The 21,627-nt window shown below is 34.4% G+C and overlaps 3 protein-coding genes and 1 long non-coding RNA gene across 17 annotated transcripts; 2 read left to right on the top strand and 2 right to left on the bottom strand.

The window, feature by feature from the left end:
- Positions 1-1,768: 1,768 nt before the first annotated feature.
- Positions 1,769-14,435, bottom strand: LOC114535307. Of its 13 annotated transcripts, none has more exons than XR_003688258.1 (8): positions 14,253-14,435; positions 4,645-6,851; positions 4,443-4,533; positions 3,573-4,292; positions 3,347-3,396; positions 3,016-3,105; positions 2,687-2,751; positions 1,769-2,150 (listed from the first exon to the last, which is right to left on the bottom strand). It is a non-coding gene; the product is annotated as an uncharacterized LOC114535307 (long non-coding RNA). The 13 variants fall into 13 exon arrangements; XR_003688259.1 differs by lacking the exon at positions 3,347-3,396 and adding an exon at positions 3,286-3,346; XR_003688257.1 differs by having other exon boundaries at positions 3,016-3,396; positions 3,573-3,622; positions 3,693-4,292.
- LOC114535240 (sex-determining region Y protein-like) lies at positions 6,769-9,716 on the top strand. Its single transcript, XM_028556625.1, has 2 exons — positions 6,769-6,855; positions 8,479-9,716. The coding sequence occupies exon 2, from the start codon at positions 8,485-8,487 to the stop codon at positions 9,277-9,279; it is 795 nt and encodes a 264-aa protein (XP_028412426.1). The 5' UTR covers positions 6,769-6,855; positions 8,479-8,484; the 3' UTR covers positions 9,280-9,716.
- LOC114535227 lies at positions 10,314-16,054 on the top strand. 2 transcript variants are annotated; one of them, XM_028556615.1, is made up of 5 exons: positions 10,314-10,416; positions 12,585-12,929; positions 13,827-13,870; positions 14,795-14,911; positions 15,162-16,054. In XM_028556615.1, the coding sequence occupies exons 2-5, from the start codon at positions 12,643-12,645 to the stop codon at positions 15,665-15,667; spliced, it is 954 nt and encodes a 317-aa protein (XP_028412416.1). In that variant the 5' UTR covers positions 10,314-10,416; positions 12,585-12,642; the 3' UTR covers positions 15,668-16,054. The 2 variants fall into 2 exon arrangements, with proteins under 2 accessions (XP_028412416.1, XP_028412411.1); XM_028556610.1 differs by lacking the exon at positions 10,314-10,416 and having other exon boundaries at positions 12,510-12,929.
- Positions 16,055-16,389: 335 nt separating this feature from the next.
- On the bottom strand, positions 16,390-21,504 carry LOC114535217 (pseudouridylate synthase 7 homolog). The gene is made up of 10 exons (XM_028556601.1): positions 21,418-21,504; positions 20,678-21,187; positions 20,294-20,595; positions 19,965-20,031; positions 19,613-19,829; positions 18,481-19,213; positions 18,135-18,355; positions 17,398-17,440; positions 16,814-17,185; positions 16,390-16,721 (listed from the first exon to the last, which is right to left on the bottom strand). The coding sequence occupies exons 1-6, from the start codon at positions 21,422-21,424 to the stop codon at positions 18,958-18,960; spliced, it is 1,359 nt and encodes a 452-aa protein (XP_028412402.1). The 5' UTR covers positions 21,425-21,504; the 3' UTR covers positions 16,390-16,721; positions 16,814-17,185; positions 17,398-17,440; positions 18,135-18,355; positions 18,481-18,957.
- Positions 21,505-21,627: the final 123 nt, after the last annotated feature.

Below are 21,627 nucleotides of genomic sequence, written 5' to 3'. Positions count from 1 at the left end.
TTGACACTGCAAGGGCTTGAACCACCACCGCTTATGGACTAACCACTGTCCTAACCAACTCGGCCACCGCTACTTGTTGTGAAAGACAAGAGTTTTTTAGTTCATTTAATCCTTTTTTTGGAGACTTTGAAATTAAATAAGAATTCGCAACTTACGTTTTGACTCTGCAAGGCCTTGAACCACCACCGCTTATGGACTAACCACTGCCCTAAACCACTCGGCCACCGCTACTTGTGGTGAAAGACACGAGTTTTTTATTTAATTTAATCCTTTCTTTGGAGACTTTAAGACACTTTTTGAACAGTTGAAAAAGTCGTCAAAATTGACCAAAATGGTAAGGGTAAGCCTTGCTGTTTTGGTCATTTTTGATGATTTTTCAATGTTCAAAAAACTAACCAAATATGCTCTAAAATGAAAGATATTAGTCTTAGGAAGCAATTTTCAACATTTTAAGACAATTTTAAAACAGTTGAAAATGTCGTCAAAATTGACCAAAATGGTAAGGGATAAGCCTTACCATTTTGGTCAAAATTGACAACTTTTTTAATGTTCCAAAAACTAAGCAAATATGCTCTAAAATGAAAGATATTAGTCTTAGGAAGCCATTTTTTGCATTTAAGACAGTTTTTGAACACTGGGAAAAGTCGTCAAAATTGACCAAAATGGTAAGGGGTAAGCCTTGGAGAAAAACGAAAAAAAAACTAAAAAATTGACCAAAATGGTAAGGGGTAAGCCTTGGAGAAAAACGAAAAAAACGCCGCCAAAAAGCCTGAGGCTACAGTGATGTTCCTATACACAAAAATACACAAACAATAAAGACATACAAATTGTAAAGGCAAACATAGCCTAGGTATGTGTGCTATAATATTCCTCTGCCTGATTCCTTTGCAAACGACACCATGATTGTGAGTTGACAATTTCCATTGTGAGTTGACAATTTCGATTGTGAGTTGACAATTTCGATTGTGAGTGGACAATTTCGATTGTGAGTTGACAATTTCGATTGTGAGTTGACAATTTCCATTGTGAGTTGACAATTTCGATTGTGAGTTGACAATTTCGATTGTGAGTTGACAATTTCGATTGTGAGTTGACAATTTCGATTGTGAGTTGACAATTTCCATTGTGAGTTGACAATTTCGATTGTGAGTTGACAATTTTCATTGTGAGTTGACAATTTCCATCGTGAGTTGACAATTTCGATTGTGAGTTGACAATTTCGATTGTGAGTTGACAATTTCGATTGTGAGTTGACAATTTCCATTGTGAGTTGACAATTTCCATCGTGAGTTGACAATTTCGATTGTGAGTTGACAATTTCGATTGTGAGTTGACAATTTCGATTGTGAGTTGACAATTTCGATTGTGAGTTGACAATTTCCATTGTGAGTTGACAATTTCCATCGTGAGTTGACAATTTCGATTGTGAGTTGACAATTTCGATTGTGAGTTGACAATTTCGATTGTGAGTTGACAATTTCTATTGTGAGTTGACAATTTCCATTGTGAGTTGACAATTTCGATTGTGAGTTGACAATTTCGATTGTGAGTTCACAATTTCGATTGTGAATTGACAATTTCCATTGTGAGTTGACAATTTCCATTGTGAGTTAAAAATTTCGATTGTGAGTTGACAATTTCGATTGTGAGTTGACAATTTCCATTGTGAGTTGACAATTTCCATTGTGAGTTGACAATTTCGATTGTGAGTTGACAATTTCCATTGTGAGTTGACAATTTCCATTGTGAGTTGACAATTTCCATTGTGAGTTGACAATTTCCATTGTGAGTTGACAATTTCGATTGTGAGTTGACAATTTCCATTGTAAACTGGTCCAAAATGATCTATCGCATGCGCTTGATACGACCAGACTTCATGCAAAAATCATGCACAGGCGGAAAACTTGAAAATGAAGGAGGTAAACAGAAGAGTGTTCAGTTTATATCTCAATCAAAAAAGCCAAATTCCATTCAATTTTTACTCCTGCATATTGTCGAAATCGAGTTTTGTATTTGCGTGTATTCGGTAAAACAAAAGGACAGAGAAGTCTAGCATAAAGTACATTCATATAAAACAATACAAATAATTATATAGGTATTCAGTTTCAATCCGTCTTTTCCTTTCAAAACGAGTATTCCCTAGGATAACCCTGTCCGAAAAACGAATAGGGCCAGAGTTAGTTTCAGTCATAAAGTTCGAATTCATTTATATACAGGGTGTCCCAAAAAAAACGAAAACTATTGAAATCACCCATAACAATGCCATTGTTAGAGTTTGAATGCCTAAGCACTCTGTTTGGCGCACAAGTGTATAAATTGGGGTTGCCATAAGCATTTTTATGCATGCATATGATGCAGTCAAATTTGCTTGTTCGCAAAAATGATATTTATTAACAATATTTACAATTTACAAATATGGATAACAATATTTAAATGTGCATCTCTTCGACATGTCCCCTTTCTCTAGCAAATCAAAGCATTTAGCATTTTATAAGTTGCATTAAATCCCCACAGGCTGAAATTCGTGAACACGGCATTCAAATTTTAACAATGAGTGATTTCAATAGTTTTCGTTTTTTTTGGGACACCCTGTATATCAAAACCACCCTGACTGTCCGTAAACAAAGTGCAAACGTGTTTTTTCAAGTCACAAATGCAAAATACACATATACTAATAGAACAATACCTATTATTCGCTGCGAGCAAGCCTTTACGTTTCTCCTTCCCCATCTTTCGGCCCCGTAGTTCGTTCTGAAATCAAATAAGCAAGGAAAAACTAAATTAAAGTAACAGCTCACTTGCATTAGACATTTTCAATCGAGATATACAAGATATAGCAGTAAAAATCGGCAAAAATATGACTTCCCTTTCTCACGTCTTCCCACGCTATTCAAATCAACACAGATATCAGTCAATTTGTTTACTAAGCCAAAATTATAAAGCCAAAGATCAAGCCAAAAACCTACAGCACCAATATATTTTGCAAGTTGTTTGCCTTCATTAGCTTTCACTTACTCAGTTCATGCGTTTGTTTGCCAGGACGAAGCTCCTTTTTTAGTCCAACTAATAAACTGGAAAGACTTTCAAAACTTTCTCTTCACTCAACTGAATAACATAAAATGTTTATTTCTGAGAACATTTATAGCACTAAATATCTTGTCTTAACATCTTCATAATCTTCTACCGCAATTATATCATAAGTTACTAACTCCACAGGAATATTATTCACAGCCATTAGCTTGTAACGAGAGTAACGAAACACAGAGGTAATTGATGGAAATTTACCAGCATCGAATGTATCAATAAGGGAAGTCTTGCCACATCCTTGCTTACCAACAATGTTTACCTGAAGATATAAAATATCATTTCTCTTTGATTTCGTCAATGCTGGGTTTCCTAAATGTCATGAAAAAATTAGTTAAATAACTACTTTCATATCCAAGGTTAACTGTTTTCATATCCAAGGTTATATCAAAGGTTTAATCTTTTATGGTTTAAACCAGGTGTCTAAAATAGGCTGGTGAACATACAAAAAATTTGCTAAACTAAGATATGAAAAGCAATAAACCTACCATTGTAAAACGCTTCTTTAACCTCATTTAACGTAAAAACTTCTTTAACGCTATTTTAACGTAAAAAATGATCATCATTGGCCATTGCAGGCAAAATCAGAGCTCGAAACTTTTTATAACCTTGTACGCAGAGTATTTCATATTGTTTATGGCTTTTTGTTAATCAAATCAAATTCTGTATATTCTCTGCCCAAGGCAAAACACCCAGGGCACTACAGCAAAACTGAAAAAAAATACAACAATTATGTCAATAAAGCTGAAGATAAATCTAAGAGTAAAGACACACATATTACAGACCACACAAATTGAAAAAATACGACGATTAAGAAAAAATTATCCTAACTGCATCATAGTATTTTTATGTATAAATATTACAAAGTGAAATAAATAATCGTATATGTTAAAAAGGACTATCTACGAATTTGATCTAGTGTTGGAAAACGTTATCTATAGTGACCATTAAGTGTTGGAGCAGTTCACCAGCAGTGCATGCTCATATGGGTGCAATGAAAAAAGATTGAAGTTCAATAATGTTGCGACATTATTGTAAAAACATGGAAGAAACCTAAACTAAACTAACTTTTTTATACTGGATAGCTCCATCAGTTCTAAACTGTTCTTCCTAGAGGCTAGAGGTCTAGTAAGGATCATTCCTTACCAATACTGTTCATTGTTTCTAATCGAGAATGAAGTCTTTTAATCATAATCATTCCTTTATATCTGTGAAAAACAAAACACATGGTCTGATAAGTTTGTGGTTCATTAAATACTGTAACTGTGGTTCATGAATATTTGAAATAGTTGATCTTAAGAGATTTTGGTGGAATAGTTTGATTGACCTCAGTAGAAATTTGTAAAGTCTTGATATACCTTGGCTGGTGTTTTTTCCATGCAAGGAACATTTTGACGGTCTTCTGAATCGTGACACAAGCTTTTGCTCTGAACTTGATTTTGTTTGCCGCTGTTGAAGGAAGACATGAGAGTTAGAACCAGCCTTTTTACTTTATATCCAAGATCTCTCTGCGAAGTCAAGCATAGAGCATTGTCACATTTCTGGACTGAGATTGCGCACCATATCGCTTTCTTCCAGCGATTGACAACAATCCACCTTGAAACTTTCGATACAAGAGCTTTTAGACTCTCCTGAGGATCTGACTGCATTATCTGATCAAATACTGCAAACTACAATAATGAAAATTATTTTAGTGGAAACCTTTCAATAAATCAATCACCTTAACAATGCTACAATAATCTTACATTTGCTGGTGTAAAAATACTTTCGTCAACCCAAACTTGAAATCTTCAGGATCCATGCCGACTGCTCAATATCTATATTCAAATCTACGCTACACTGGGACAGTTGTCAAGTTGATGGTGCCATTTCTAGCGAATTTATTAAGAAGTTCTAAAGCAATCTGAATAGAATTGGGTGCATCTTATGTCCCCCTTGCACCTGTGAGTAAAAGGATCTGCAGAGAGCAGTTGCCCCTGCATTTTAACACAATAAGGGATTTTAACCCAGAGGCCAAACATAACAGCACTGTTTAATGAAGAAATGGAATTCACTATAGATCTTTGTTTGGCGCAGAAATGGTCACTGTTTTTTTGCCAAACATGAAATGGAGGGAAACCGGAGTGCCCGAAGAGATAATCTGGCCACCATATGGACTATTTTTCACGGCAGTACATTTATACATTATCAACATTTTTCATCTAACCAATCTTCAAAAATTGCCTTGCAATTTTTAAGGGTTCCTCAAATGATCCTGGTGGTCTGAAACATGTACAAAGATTTATTGAAATTGACTTAACATGCCTAAGGCAATGGCATAAAAAATAGACCTATGGGTAATGGAGATTTTGGAAATCGTTGTTAAATCTAAGGAAATTGTTGTTAAAGTCTGGCACTTCTGGAGGCTCACAATTGTTTTTACCATTAGACTATAAGCACTTGCTAAACACAGCGTGTTTGAATATATCAGTGGAAGGCTTAGTATATATGACATTGCCTAATGTGGTGATTGTGGGATCATTACTCGCTCACTGCGACTGCGAGAAATGAAGTGAATGAAGGACATTTGAACCAAACTCTTTCAGTTTGCGAGATTATTGTCTTAAGCACCAGACCATCAGCACATGATGTTAAAGGCTACATAAGAAACCCTCACTTAAAAACTTACGCTATGATCAATACAGTGACTTTAAAACTGGTAAAAAAATTATCTGGCGTCCGATCAAAAGTGATAGCTGTTAAATAGTTCCGCCAGGACAAATTATGTATCATTTGCATGTACTACAAGAGATCAGTGCATGAGACCCGGTGTCTAGCAAAAGGTTTAACAAGGATTAAGTACAAAGAATACAATGTCTTGAGCAGATTAGCAGCATGTTGCTATCTTTGAACAGAAAATATAAATCATTTAGTGCTTTATTAGCAACAAGAATAATTACGTTGAATAAAAATAAACCATAGGATTAACTCTTAATATATAGGTCACCACAAGCAGCAAGTATTGTTATTACTTTATCTGACACAATAATTTTCTTCCGAAGTATGCACGATGTTTGCACGACTATACACGACGTTTGGACGAACCTAGTGTTAGTTTTTCATTCCTATAATGGCTAATTGTAGCATTAACCTTCGTTAAAATTCCAAATCCAATAAATTAGTTCACAGATGACAAATTACGACAGAAAACTTGGCTGTGTTTTAAGATATTGACACAAGCATTACTCTATGTACTGTAGACTGCTTATCACTTTCTAATGCTCAAATGATGTTTTGTTTTCAAATCCTTTAAAGTGGGCGTCGAAATCTAGCATTTATTGCACTTGTTATTAATAAGGAGTCATTAAAGGATTTTCAGCTTATACGAGTGTTCGTGATTAAAAAACAATAATATTCACTCAACACATTTGTGTATCTTCCTTATATCTGAGTAAACCCAACACAAACGACAGCGTCTAATCAATTTGATATATTTTAATTCTATGTCTTAAAAACATTTTAATCACTATAATTTTCCATTCTAATAATGCTTCTCTTTTGCGCTTTTTGCATACAGATTATATATTACGATAGTAAATTACATGGCTAGGCATTGAATATAAGTGTCAAGGTAAATATGAAAGACTAATGACGAGCCTTTGTTTACCGTTTGTTTAATCATTTGAGATGTGCGTGTGTGTGAAACAGTCCTTGAGGTGATTGAAACACTTACCGAAGTTGCAGGCATAAACGTCCACTCAATATTCCTTTGGCTGATCAATCTACAACTAGGTAATTAAAATATAATATATCAATATAAATAATTAGGATATTCTTTACATTTAAAAGCAGAATTGTGGTTTGAAATACATAAAAAATCTAGCTATCATCCGATATATATGTATGATCAAGCCTCAATCTGTAATATTACATGTTCATCATCGCGCGGTCCGTCGCGATAATATATCAGGGTCCATCACACCTTTTTTTGGTACGTATTCATAAAATGCATACGGGTGGTATACATTTGATTTTTATTTTACAGCGGCGATAGATGTAGCTTTTATAGTCATTCTTTCCAAATAGCAATCTCCAAATATTTTCATTTTTAATACTTCAAGCATAAACCTTTATCATTCTTCAAAATATAGCGTAGTAAGTTCACAAACATGGTCAGTTCCAAAACATCTTCAAATTGTTCCGTATGTTAGTTTCGTGCATTAATTCCAGCTCCGTAATTATACGACGCCTCGTGTATGGATCTTCAAAATTGCCACTTATATTCTCAATACATAAAATACAATGCAATACAATCAATGCAATCGTTGGCACGCTGCATGGTTTTGAAATTTCAGAGACCAGCCCAATTCTTTAAATCATGAATGTACGAGGAACTAACTTGATATACGATTTCATGAGACATTTTTAATAAGCGAACAGATTGCATTAACGATGATGAATCCGATAATGAATCAACTATACCCAGAACTAATACCTAAAATCTGTAGGATTATTATAATAATAATTCGGCTAAAACGAATGTCGCAACCTGCTTCTGAACCTCTTGTATCAAATAGCCCTTGTATATTTAAGTCGTGTCCTGAGGATTCTCTGACAAACGTTTAGTTTGGTGACAGCAATTATAACATTGAAACGAAACAATTCCACCACAATTTCGTGGATAATCGCAAGAGTTTGCTTATTGAAAGGATATTTTAAATTTTAAATTAATGCTTCTTAGAATATTGGGATTCGCAGAATATATTCAAAACTATTTTGTCACATAAATAGGGCAAGAGTTATATGATTGAACGAAATGTGTTGCGACATATAGTCTGATTTGCAAGACACCTGGCTACAATGAAGTGATGAAGTTGTTTGTACTGCATATGAGTTCATTAGAACTCACTTCAACCTGAACTCGCACAGCTGTTTAAATAATTCGGGAACAAAACAATTCATTTTTGTTGAAGAAAGATTTATAACTAAGGATATGGATGTGTTGAGGATAATTTCGACGGGCTTAAGAATTGTTTAGAAATATTTTCTTGCTTTCTACCAATGATGCTGCTGACTGCATCGATAGATTTTTTAAGCGAGATATGTTTATTGAAGAACAACCAGAAAAAACCAACCCATTCGTATTACTGCCCCTATTGATGCCTCTTACAATTTTTTTAAACTTTGAACATGGTCAATTACTACAGTATGAAAACTAGCCTAAAATTATATGTATATTATACATATTTTTTCATTACTCAACTTCATTGTTTTAATTAAGCACAAGCAGCTGTGTAAGGAGATTCACTGCTTGCTGTAATTAACCTAGCAACAACCGTCGTTATGTTTTAAATATTATCTCCCCAGCATTAAGAGAATGAAACTGAATTCTTATCAGATCTTAATATTTCCTAGCACTCAATGACGTCATCAAACGACGAGATTGGCGAGAAGATCAAACGACCAATGAATGCGTTCATTTTGTGGTCACGTGAACGACGCCGTGAACTAGCAAATGAAGATCCGAACATGCATAATTTTGAAATCAGCAAAAGACTTGGTATCGAATGGAACCGCCTTGATCCGAAAGAGAAGAAGCATTTTTACGACGAAGCACAGAAGCTTAAAGAAGAACATCGCAAGAATTATCCCGACTACAAGTACCATCCAAGACGCAAACCACGGCGTCGCTTTAGTCCCATCAACCCACCCCCTCATTATAGAATGACGTATTATCTTCCAGAGAAAGGCTATCAACATGCTTATCAACCATATCCGTCCAGGCATCATTGGTTTACCAACACCACCTTATCCAGCACCATTCCAACCTCTGATATAAGGTATTACCCACAACCCCATATTCTCATGAATGGAAGTGTTCCTATACCCGCGGCGTATTATGGTATAAAAGATATCCCATCATCCTGGAGTTGGCAAAAAGAAGCAACAATGGAAAGTAAAGAGTGTCCAATGGACATGGTTTCTCGCCTCACTCCCACCGGCCTAGTTAAAAGAGAAGAATTATTGCGCCGCGCGGCTGAAAGCAGCTTGGAATTTAATACCGGGAAACATGAAACAGTTGAAAAGAGCCTGGAAACAAGTAGACATTCGGGATATCATCGTGATGTGTCGTCTTCACACGTATGTCTCGGGTGTCATGGAGGAGTGCCGATATTTTACCCAGGAATACAGTTACCAACAACTCCCAGTTCGTAAGAACTTCACAAAAACTACAGAAATAAGCATTAAAGGCATGCGAGGACAAACAAACTACAATTTGCTAGCTTGTGCAGTATCAATACCTGACTAACACGTAAATAAATATTGGGAGGTTTTCCTGTGTATTTCAGGCATTTGATTAACTAGTTATACATTTTGAAGTAATCGAGAAAAACAAATAATTTATCACGTTATGATCGTCGAGAAGAAAAATAATTAGTTTAATTAACAAGTGAACGGACATATAAAATTATGATGTACTTCATAGTGCAAGAACGTGACCCTGTCTGAATTGCTGACAGTATATGACGAAAACTACAATAATTTTACTAATCTATAGCCTATAAATAGTTTCCATCGCTAATTAAAACAGTTTAAAATGAAGTACTCTCATAATGTCTTAAAATTTCATTCAAACCAATTCTCAGTTACCAAATATAAATTAATGAAAAGATATGAAAATAGCTTGATTATTCGGCTTTCTCTTTCAACATCGCCTTTCTATAAGCTGGGTATAGAAGCACAACTCTGGTGATAACCTCATTATTTATGCTTTGAGATAAAATATACCACAGAATACCAATCGTCTGTTGCACAAACCATACGAGAAATATCACTTTGTAAAAAATCATTGAAAACAGAAATAACACATGTTGTTTTTTTCTTATACGGAGTAAGGCATGCTGGATATGATGTGATATGTAGCTTTAATTACAGAAGTGTTTTTGTGGCATAGCTATATATATAGATTTCTATATACCTACATATAAAATATTCAAAGTCTGCGGTCAAAAATGTTTTACAGTTTTGTGATCATATTGTGATCTTGGTTTTTCCGCGTCTTAACGGTAATCATGTCCTTACGATTATTAATTTCTTGCATAATGTCAGCTGCGCATTTCTTAGTCTCCCACGTTAATTGAGGAAACAATTTCGTATTTCATCATCATTTGCATGTTTTAATTTACGCCACAGAATGAGTTGTTTTAATTCATGCTTGACAAACACTGCATATCATTACAAAGTGAACTTCTGTTTCAAAAGGCAGGTGTATTTGCAATCGAAATGGTTGATGTCTGCGTTTCCTTTGCACAAAAAGTGAAACAACGTGTTTATTTTCTCAAGCAATCAATGGTAAGTACTCAGCGCATTCACATCAAATTAAATATATAAACATTATTATTGCTGGATATTTTCACAAAATTGTTTTACTTCAAGTTCCAATGCGTAGGTACGTTTCGTTTCAACGTAATCATCATTGTGTATATTTTTCAATTATTACTGCAATACATCAAAATAAAGAAATTCTTAATCATAACTTTATCCCTACAGGTCTTTTTACTATATATTCTCAGTGTGAGATGGACCAAATCATGTATGTAGAAAAGATCGAGAAACATAAAACTGACTTAAGCTAAGGAACATAAAATTATGCCGGTGTATTCTATGAATGTACTATAGCTTTCTCGCTGATGTTATCGCGTGATTCGTGTCATGCATTGTTTATTGACTTTAACTCTCGAATACAAAATCAAACGAAACTAGGTTTGCATTAAAAAAACCCCGTATAATTTGCTTCTTTGTCTGAAACATCCATTAACCAGTGTTTGAACGAAATTTCGCTGTGCGCGTGGTTTACCCAATGTTCTTTGCGAACTTCAAAAGCAAGGACGTCCTTGTGGTTAATTACGGCAGGGAAGATCTAGAACATTAAGTAATTAAGCAAAAAAGTATTTTTCAATCACTTCCATTTAAGTTAGTTCGCCCCAAACAATTTTCAGTTGAAGCAATCGTGTTTAAAATCAGCGCAGTTAAATAAAATGTAGAAATACTATACGAATCAGTGAAAATTTGCATGCACGACCTTTTAACCCTAAATCGTTTAAGGCAGAAAATTCGAGACTTTCTTTTACTAATTTAGAACTCGTTAAGCATTGACAGGAGCACGCCTGAAGAATGTGAAAAATATTAATCTAAGAATTTATCTGCATTGAGAATTTCACCTATGTAAATCTACATCACTAACAATTTGACCACTTTAATCTTATTCTAGAACACTTTACAGAAGTATCTTGCTTCATTTGTTTTTGCATTTCAATGCCTTTATATTTATCTTAAATATCGTTAGCTAAGATAACGGCGCTTTTGAAATAAAAGATTGACTTATGTCATAATCATTGATAATCCAGCAGCTTGACCTTGGAAAAGTCCTCTAATAGACAAGAAAATTTCTCAATCAACAGAATGAGAATAGCAACAAGAGAAGACACGCATTCCAGACATATTATAAACTGTCTTGGTTTCTCTCTGATACATAAACAGGCGAGAATTATGAAAGAAAAAAGCTGCGAAGAAGACATACGTCTTCTGAAATAAATATAATCAAACTATAAAGTTGCTTTATTACGAACAGATTGTCTCTGCATGCTAACAATATAACTACGATAAGATCGCCTTTCTATTCACGACAACAAAAACTATTTTCACTGCTTAAAATATTCAATGAATAATTAGTTGTCGACTTTAGCATGATAATAGAAAACGTGGCAATTATTTCATCTTACAGCGCCGTTTAAGGTGATATTTTGGTGAAGATCTTCTCGAATTTCTAGTCTTTACTCTTTACCCAAACACCGGTTGAAGAAAAGAAAATCATAAATTTGTTCATGAAAGACTGAAAGTTTAACGATCGTGATGTCTCTGCATGAGATATATGAAATATATCAACACCATGCCTCAGACGTTTTTTAAAAACATTTAAACAAATCCCAGTGTGACAAACAATATCATTGTTCAATGGGATACTTGAATTTTAATTACACAACATACATTAAAAACGAAACATGATTAAAGGCAATATTGATAATGTTCTTGGGCAGCACATTTCAAAATTTAAGCTTTACGAAATCTTAATTTCTCATATCATCCATAAGACCGATGACATTTACGAATCTGGATTATGTTTCTAACACAGTAACACGGAACTAACAACTGATATCTAACGAAGTTGCCTTTAAATACGTGCATGCGATGAATTCACTAATACGTAAATAGCACTTAAATAACTTCCGAGCTTCGAGTTACAATTATTGTTCATCTGTTGCAAGTGTTTATATTCTTTTACCATAACATGCTCGCATGAGTCTGACTTATCTGCCCAGCAGGATAATAACTTTGCGGTCAATATAGAAATATTACGTATTAATCATATGTGATCACATTACAAAGAAAATTGTTGTCATGAATACAGCACTAATACCAGTACGCCACGAGTTTGCTAAACATTATCTGCGTTATTTTAGAGAAATTTTGAAAATGACTCAGCTGGAACATGTATATGAAAGGGTTTGATTGATAAATATGGGGATGTCAGCAGGAAATATCGCATTTTTTGGCGCAGCAATTGGTTTTATCGTGTTTCATATTCTCGTTTTTACTAACCTCACTGCTAAATTACAAACATCGTTACAAAGAGTTGATGATCTGGAACAATTATTAAAAAATGCAACAAAGAAATCCTCTGCGAACTCAATAACGTCAAGTTGTCTGGATGAACTTAAAATGAGATTAGACTCTGAACTCGCGACTGGTGACATTAACGTAAAAGTCTTGAGGATACTGCGAAAGATAAAACGTTCAGAAAAGAGGTAATACTCAAGTGTCGTATCTTTCACTAGTTTTAATAACCTTGCGCAAAGTCTTGAAGTACATTGTTATGCTTGGGTTTAGCGCGCGCTATTGTTTGCGCAATTTATGCAGAATATGTGAAGCATGTTTCCTCAAAAGCAATTTGTATTAGTCAAATTATTAGTTAGAGTATAAATTATGGTTATTTTGCTCAGAAAGGGGACAATTTGACTTTACCGCAAGACATGATAAGAAAATAGCAAGGATAAAAGTTCCACATGATGACATGTATTCCCTGTTTGTATTTTTCAAAAGCCTTCAACATATAATTGTTTGTTTAACACCATGTTATGTTCAACATCCTGTTGTTAAACATTGATCCTCATAAACTTAATTTATGCTTTTACAATATGGCAATTGGGATGGCAGAAAAATTGTATGGCAAGGGCAAAGAAACTATTAAATTGTAGGAAATTCACCAGACACATATTATTTAGCACTTAGGTGGCAAATATGTCAAACAAGGGTATATTAAAATGCTTCAATTTGAAAAGGAATGCAGCCTAAATGTATATTCGATTTTGGGTTCACCAAAAAGTCTTGTTTGTTATTTCAGTCATGAAAATGTGATGTTAAAAAATGTCTGTCCATTATGATTTTATGGTATCAGTAGGATAATTTCTTATGGGTTTAAGAATCTTAAATAGATGCAAATATGATCATTTAGAATATAAATTGAAACAGTGAGTTCAAGAATTAACAATGAAGAAGGGTTCTTAGGCTCTTAGCCTAGGGATGAATGCCTTGTAACAGAATTTACATTGTACATATAATCTGGGCCATCTATATAGCTTTCTCTCATCCAAACTCCCAACTCTATTTTATTTCATCCACTGATAAAATTTCCATTCATTTAGAATAGAGAACTGTATTGTAAATTTAAGAAACAAGAGACAATCAAGTAAGTCTAAAAATTATTCCTTTCCTTTTTCCTTTCCTGACAATGTATCACTCCTCACATAAACATTGCTTGATTAGCACTTCAAGTTACTCAATAATGCTTGTCTTATTTAATACTCTGGCATTTTTAAAACCATAATCCGTGACCGTGCAAAGTAACATTGCCGAATTGGTTTAGACTTTAAAATTTGCCAATATATACGACTCATAACAGAAAATACGCTTGCAATAAAGGATATTCTCTAAGCTCAAGGGCCCACGAGGGGAAACCTGTATTTAAAATTTTGTTTATAAGAATGACACTGGAACAAAGCATTGTTTACATAATAATACGGACTGTAGTCACTTTCAAATATACAAATATCAATATTTGTAAAACATACCATTTTCCTCGCCATTTTTCTTCTTTCGAATATATCACATGTAACAACCATTTCAAGAATATAAAATACTCTTCGTCCTATCCAATATTTTCTACAAAATACACAAAAACTGTTTTATTTTGCAGAGTTTTTGAGTAAATTTTATCACATTTTTTATCTTTCCTCCAAAACTTGCGAGAAATCTTTCTTTTATAAAGAAACGAGCCTTTTCAATTACTATTTACTATCAGCGGCTGAAGCAGGCATACTTTATCTAAATATTGTGAAATTGACTTGCTTTTTTACAAATTTGTTTCGAAATGTTCGCGTTCATTAGGTTATATTTTTCATATAATTGTGTAAAATAAATAAACTTAATGTTTTTTTTAATTTACATGCAATGGTGGTGATAATTTAACATATTTTATATCATATCCGCCCCCCTCAGCTTCGCCATATCTGAACACCTTTTCATTAGCAAAAGTCTCCCCACCCTTGTTAAATAAAGCAATAAAAATAATAAAATGATATGTAGTTTTTATGTACAGCTTTTCTGTCTATAGATCCTTCACGGCAGACGAATTCAAACAGTAATTGTAAATGCAATGAAGTAAAATATGCCCTCTATACAATATGGGGAGTTAAAAAATGCCCTGCAAGCAGTCAGAGGTTTTATCATGGTAGGTCATTTCTTTCAGATCTCTTTCCTAACCGGTTGAGGTCGCTCCCTATACCCTAGTTCACACACAGCGATTGTGGAGTAGCTTACTTGATATACGGTATTCCAATAAACGAGCAATGTTTACGATCAGTGTTTGCCATTAACCTGCAGCGATAACAGCTCGACTAGTCGCTGTGCCAGACGTACTTTAGGATTGCGCCGTTTTTCTTTCCCTCTTCGGTTAATCTGCAGTAAATCATGTTGTTCAGGTCAAATGGTTACGACGGATGGTAGCGATTACATCTGCCTTCCCGATAATCCAGAAGATATCCCAATCAAAGTAACGAAGACGAAGGGACGTACCTTAGGGAGCAGTGTCTTCATCCGTGGAGTAACTTATGATGATATTGAAGACACAGTGGTGCGTTTGTCAGGACCAGTCAGTAACAACAAAACGATACCATGTGCTGTGTGCGCTCGTAAAGGGAAGTCAAGCAGTAAAATGATCTATTCAATGCCCAAGACAATGAGAAAGATGGGCATCCAACGTGAATACTTTGGAATTCTTATGTCTGCGAAGAAATCCAGAAAGTTCGTATGCCTTTCGGTGGACGCGAGGGGATACGATGGCAACATGACTAAGACTAACTGGAGACAGTTGAATACCATCAAACTTCATCCTGCTGAGCTTAGATGTAACTCAATGTATTGCGAAGTTAATAACAAAACATACAATGATGGACATCGAGTGAAATGTATGGTTGTAACATTTTGACCAAATGTTCGAGGACAAAATAGAAATATCAGCATGTTCAAAGTTTGTATGGACAACGTAAGTTCAGACCTCAGTCAGTTTAACGACCTTGTCATGCATACCCACTTCATTCTTTTGAAGGTTTAAATGTTGCTCTGAACATTGTTTTTTTGGCGTATACATGATGGAACTGGAAAATACCTTTTGTTCAATGTATATTTATGCAACATTAAGATATTTTTGTCTGTGGACAATGAGGTGTCGTTTCAAGGGGTTTACAGGGAATGATTCATTGGAGAGATTTTTAACAATAGACTCCTCCTAGAACTTGTACTAAAACGAGCGGCATTCCCGTTTGCCATAGCGCAAAAACGCCGAGAAATTACATCCTTTGTCTATAGTTTTGAAATGAAATTTTAATTAGAAACTTCACACATTGAAAGAAATGTAGTCGAGACATTATTTAAGTAATCTATTATCTAGTGTAACCTCATATTGTGAGATCAATTAACAATGTGTACTGTCACCATACCATTACGTACAGTATGGATGTCTTTTTTCTGTAAATAGTTTTAATATAATGCAACATAATAATAGACACATTTATAAACGATAAAAAGAAAGTCGCGATTTACAAAAATGAGGGTGAAATCGAAAATGGATTAGATCTAGCTGTTATATGTACCTTCCATCGGCTCGCAGAGTATAGAAATAGTTTACATCGTATAATAAATGTTTTCAATGTATAATGGTTTAACATATATATGTATAGGATAAAGTGTTTAAAATCAACGATACCTGTGATTCAAAGCAAACACAGGTTGCTATGATGATCGTGGCCGCAACTTCATATCAGCTCTCTTCATGCATTCATTTGTGTTTTTCCAAAATCGCCATTGAATGCCGTGCCATTGATCTTGGTTTGGTCCGAGATATTGACCATTAAGGTTCGACCATGCACAGCTATAATACCACCAAGCTCCTTTTCTGGAGACAGGACAATTTGAAGTTATGTCGTTATCTTTTGTTGAGAACTGACGACCATTGTGATAGTTGAGTGAATCACCAGCATTTCCTTTAAACACAAGAGAAAAAATATTAAAACATATCCTACAACAGATAATCAATAAGTTGTTTACGGCAGCTAAACTGTCTGGCAACACTTACCAGAAAAGCCAGCAACATTCAGTCGATAACGAGAACTCGCATCAGATATTTCAAATGTTGTATACTCTGCATAAACCTGGGAATTACTGAAATCCATCAGATCAACTCTCAGAACCTTCAAACCAGATTGGGTTAACCGATGAATTTTATCCAATCCTAACCAGAATTCTCCATTGAGATCTCCAAATCCAGCTTTATATTGAGACCAACCAAGATAAAAATCAACGCTACCATCCATTCTTCTTTGAATAACTGTCCAACCACCAGAACTCATGTCGCATCTCACTTGAAACGATCCTTGGCCATCTGGGTCGATCGTATATACACCATCATTTTTCCGCCCGGAATCGTAAAGTTCAGCACAGTTTGTCGCTGTTTGAAACACGAGAAGTAGCATCAAAGGTAATCGCAGGTGGTTATACGAGGGAGTTTATTAAATAATGCATAAATAAGTTCATATGTGTTAATTAGTGGAATGAGGTGTAGGATGGTTTTCGAAATAAATGAAGTTAGCTATCCTAAATGCAGTTGCCATGCATGTGTCCTTATGACGCCATGGCAAATATAATGTATAAAATATCTACCTTTTTTAATACTGGTTTCATCCTCAATATTTTCGCTTTTCAACTACATAATGAAAAGAAGCAGATGTAATCTTATATAATTCTTCAATGCCCAGCCGTCCTGTCTCGACTTCACGACACGACAGGTCGGGCAACTGGTTGATGCATATTGGCAACTTACCATATACTGACTGTAGTCACTTTCCACTTATACCTGCTTTTCATACGTACGTACACGCTATTAAATTATACTTCTTATTATTTAGCATGTACGATATAGGTCGGGAAATGCATATCGAGATATGCGGAAAACGAAGGTTCTTTCGATTTATTCACCTAATGTTTTAAACGGATATAAGGATTTCTACCTGATTGTATCAGCGCGAATGAAAAATGTGTAAATGGAAAAAGCCCTTAATAATTAATAATAGCGAGGCATTTATTTCATTTACATAATGGATTTTAGTCTAAATGAGTCCTCAGCAGGCCGGCATTTGCAGGTAACCGTAACCATGCATGTATTAGAACCCCCTACGTTTTATTTTTATTATCAAATGTTAAAATTATTTTCAACGTGAACTCAAAGGAGGAAGTCTAAACCGGTTTAAACCGCGGTACAGAAAAACAAAATAAAACTTCCATTTAATACGGATATGTTATAACTGGGGTTCACTGATTCATCCATGTTAGAAAAATAAATGAAAATAAAAAAGCTTCCACTGTCATTTATTGTTGTAACAATCTTATTAAGAACTTACAGTTTTTATGTCCTGATAAAGCGTCCAATCCCCTTTAGAAGAGTTTTGAGTGTTTTCATGGTGGGTTTTATTACTGAGTTGACAATTCATTTGCTGTTTCGTTGACGATCTGTAGTTTAAGGATAGACATGAACTATCTTTCAGACAAGCATGTGAACATTGTAATAACGATTCAACTTTACGAGATGAAATTACATCAGATTCAGACAACTCGCCTCTTGCTACAAGAAAAAAGTATAATAAAAAGATTAGTAAAATTCATTATCTTTCACTATTTAACGGCGCTTCCTTTGTGACATTTTAGGTTAAACCGATAAAATAAATTAAAAAACATTGAAAAACTTACCAGTTGCTATTTTTACATAATACGTTTGCGAAGCATCGACGTAAATTACTTCACTCCATAAGAAAGCGTGAAAAATAATATTATGAAAAAGACGAAGCATAGTGCAGAGCTCAGCACGGTGGAAGTACTAGAAGACGGCGTAAAGTATAACGTTCAAAGAATGATATCTGACAGCTGCAAGACACCTGACCAGTTTTACAATAATCAACGTCAGATAATAGCATTTGTATCTAATAAAACGCAATAAATATTAAACGCTGTATATCTTTTAAATAATTAACAAAAAAAACCGTATGTAAAATAGGTTTCAGTGAACTTAATTAAAAACCTCTAACATACTGTATTTCAATGCATGCATCATATAGTCACACAACATTTTTAAAACTTGCCATAGCAACATATATAAGAGACCATAAAATAGTCTTGTTTATAGACGCATTCATAGGCGACTTTCTAACGGACGCTGTCAGTGGAAAACTAGTGTCTATTCAAGGAAGAATGATAGCTTGGTGAAGTGTCAGTTTTGAGTATTTCACGGACTAACATTGTTGCATAAGAAGATGATGGTAAAGTAAACTCCATTCTCAAAGCTTTATATTTACCATCACTGCATGATACTGCAGGCTTTGTAACACCCATCATCCGATCATAATCAGTTTCAACCAATGAAACTGTGGGATCATCATAGCATGTTATTTCCCAACTCAAACTCTCTGGTTTCACCACCATATGCCTGAAAAAAAAATTAATGTTACAATGATATCCCAAAACACCATGACCTAATTGTTTTGAAGAAGTTCGACCTGTGATATTCTTCAGGTAAATATTTAACACAGAATTCAAAAACAAATTTTCAGAAAATATTACAGTTATTGACCTAGTCTGGTTTTGCAGGAGACATACAAGACATTTGCCACCATGGTGCAGTGGTACAAACACCAGCTGTGAGGAATGTTTGTTAGGAAAATAATAAAAATTACTTTTAGGGTGTAACTTGGATTGTCAGAGCCTCAGATGAGACTTACTAAGATAACTAAGTTTTAATTGATACCAAATCTTTAATTTGCTTAGTACCACCCCTGGTTTAGGTGATAGGGGTGTGCCTCTTCTATCCTCCAGTAAACCATATTACCTATAAGCTCCAGAAAGTGAGTAATCTTTAACTTTATGTCGCATGTTTTTTATATCCAGATTATCATGTGACAACAGTTCTTCATAACAAGCCTTGACTGAATGATCAGGATATATCACATCATAACCAGGTAATGGCATTATCACATCATGAATGGTGTACAGGTTAATGTCTTCTGAAGTTACAAACTTCACAGGTTCACTTGACACATGTTCATCTTCAAAAAACAATTAAAACATGTTAGCAGCTCAAAGTGGCTAACCTTACTTGAAGATAAAAAGAACAACATAAATGTGGTCTACAGACGTTGCTCTAAACCACTGCATGCATTGAAATGTGGAATAATTTTCACCTAATAAAGATGTTGATTCTGTTTCATTAAACACCAGGTCACCAATAGCTACTTTTAGACCCAATTCCTGCAGAATAATAAAGGTTACATAGCTATAAGCATTGTATGGGAATCAACAAGGAGGAATTTCGTTTTGAACAAATCCATATATTTGTTTACATTTTTTAAGCAGAGATATGCCAAATGATGTAACTTTTTACCAGAAGTAGTCAAGATTTATTGATTCCGATTGGCTTACTGAAAACTGCAAACAAATATGCTGATCTAAAACAAACCCCCCCCCCTTGTTATGGGAATCAATAAAATACACAGTTGCTTTCTTCACAAACCTGGATTCGTTTTGAAACAGCAACATTCCAAATGTAACTCTGGTAGGCGTGAACATACATTAATCGTGTGTTTCGAGGCAGGACTTTTACTGCAGAAACAAGATCATTGCCAAACTTGACAAGTCCTTCCAGAAGGAATGTTTCCAAACATTTTTTTCCTTGAAACATATGGAGAGATTCCTTAGCATTTCTTGTCTTAATCCAATGTTCATATGCCTTGCATAAAACATCATCTTGTTCACATCTTGAACCAAGAATAAGATCAATAGCTTCAGACCATTTGCTTTGGAGGAGACATAAACCTATATCAAAGAGATTATAGACAACATTCATTATTAATTCCTCTTTTATTTATACATTTTCTAATTATCATAAAAAATATACCTATAGCTTGTGTAGCATTTTTCATTGTTCCAAATCTTTGCAAACCATAATAATTGATAAAGCCAAGACTGTTTAAGGACGTCATTGATGTTGTGATAAGCTGTTCAGTTGCATCAATATCTCTAAGAACAACAACAAACCTATTGCCTTTAAGATCACCAAGTTTCAATGGTGTTTTCTTGAATTCAAAATTTCCAACATGAATGTTGTTGAGAACTTTGTTCAGCCCTAGAAGATTACGAGCATCAATACGAAATACAGAAACACATTGTACAGTGATCGCTCTGCCATCTTTAGTACCAGCAAAGGCAAATCTGTCAGGCTTGATTTTTAAAAATTTTGCAAGTAAATTAATAGCTTGCATTGTGTCTTTGTTTTCTTTGTACAAAACAAAATGGCAGTATTCCCCTCTTTCTTTTGGCCAATCACTTTTCCGTCTTCTCCCCTGTGATCTGTCTGCATAGAAAGCTCTAACAACTTTATGGTTGTCAACTTCTGCCGTGTCACTTTCTAAGAAGACAAAAATAATTTAAACATTAGTGTTTGAAAATATTAGTGTAGATCACAAGTTTAATAATAATAATAATAATAATAATAATAATAATGCCATTACAAAGATATATAATAAGACTATAGATTAAGAAAATATGGTATATAACCAAGTTATGTAAAATAGTGAAAGATATAAATAAAAGTTATAAACAAGTTTATTCAAGTCTCAAGCCAAAATACGTAATTACCAAGCATTGGAAACTTCTGCCTAATTTCTCGATGTATCTGGGTTCTCTGTTCCTTGTCATCTTCTATAGCAACCACCAGTTTCGATGATTTGTCTTCATTATTGACCATGTCATGTAATTTTTGAAGGATCTCAGAAGGTAGAACTGCACAATCTAATTCCTCCTTCAAAAATACTTGAGGTAGTTCAGTATTGGTTAAATGAACAGTAC

This window comes from Dendronephthya gigantea, unplaced genomic scaffold (assembly GCF_004324835.1).
Source record: "Dendronephthya gigantea isolate DGI-Jeju-01 unplaced genomic scaffold, DenGig_1.0 000002F, whole genome shotgun sequence".
NCBI classification, from domain to species: domain Eukaryota; kingdom Metazoa; phylum Cnidaria; class Anthozoa; order Malacalcyonacea; family Nephtheidae; genus Dendronephthya; species Dendronephthya gigantea.
The sequence above is the reverse complement of the archived record's forward strand: the minus strand, read 5'-3'. Positions and strand labels throughout refer to the sequence as shown.

Coding starts and splice junctions, on each gene's coding strand:
- LOC114535240 (XM_028556625.1), top strand. CDS start 8,485: ATGACGTCATCAAACGACGAGATTGGCGAGAAGATCAAACGACCAATG.
- LOC114535217 (XM_028556601.1), bottom strand. Junction 20,596..20,677: donor AAATGCTACACAAGCTATAG/GTATATTTTTTA, acceptor TCTTTGATATAG/GTTTATGTCTCCTCCAAAGC. Junction 19,214..19,612: donor TCACTTTCTGGAGCTTATAG/GTAATATGGTTT, acceptor TTTTTTTTTCAG/GCATATGGTGGTGAAACCAG.
- LOC114535227 (XM_028556615.1), top strand. CDS start 12,643: ATGGGGATGTCAGCAGGAAATATCGCATTTTTTGGCGCAGCAATTGGT. Junction 12,930..13,826: donor ATAAAACGTTCAGAAAAGAG/GTAATACTCAAG, acceptor CCATTCATTTAG/AATAGAGAACTGTATTGTAA. Junction 13,871..14,794: donor AAGAAACAAGAGACAATCAA/GTAAGTCTAAAA, acceptor TTCTGTCTATAG/ATCCTTCACGGCAGACGAAT.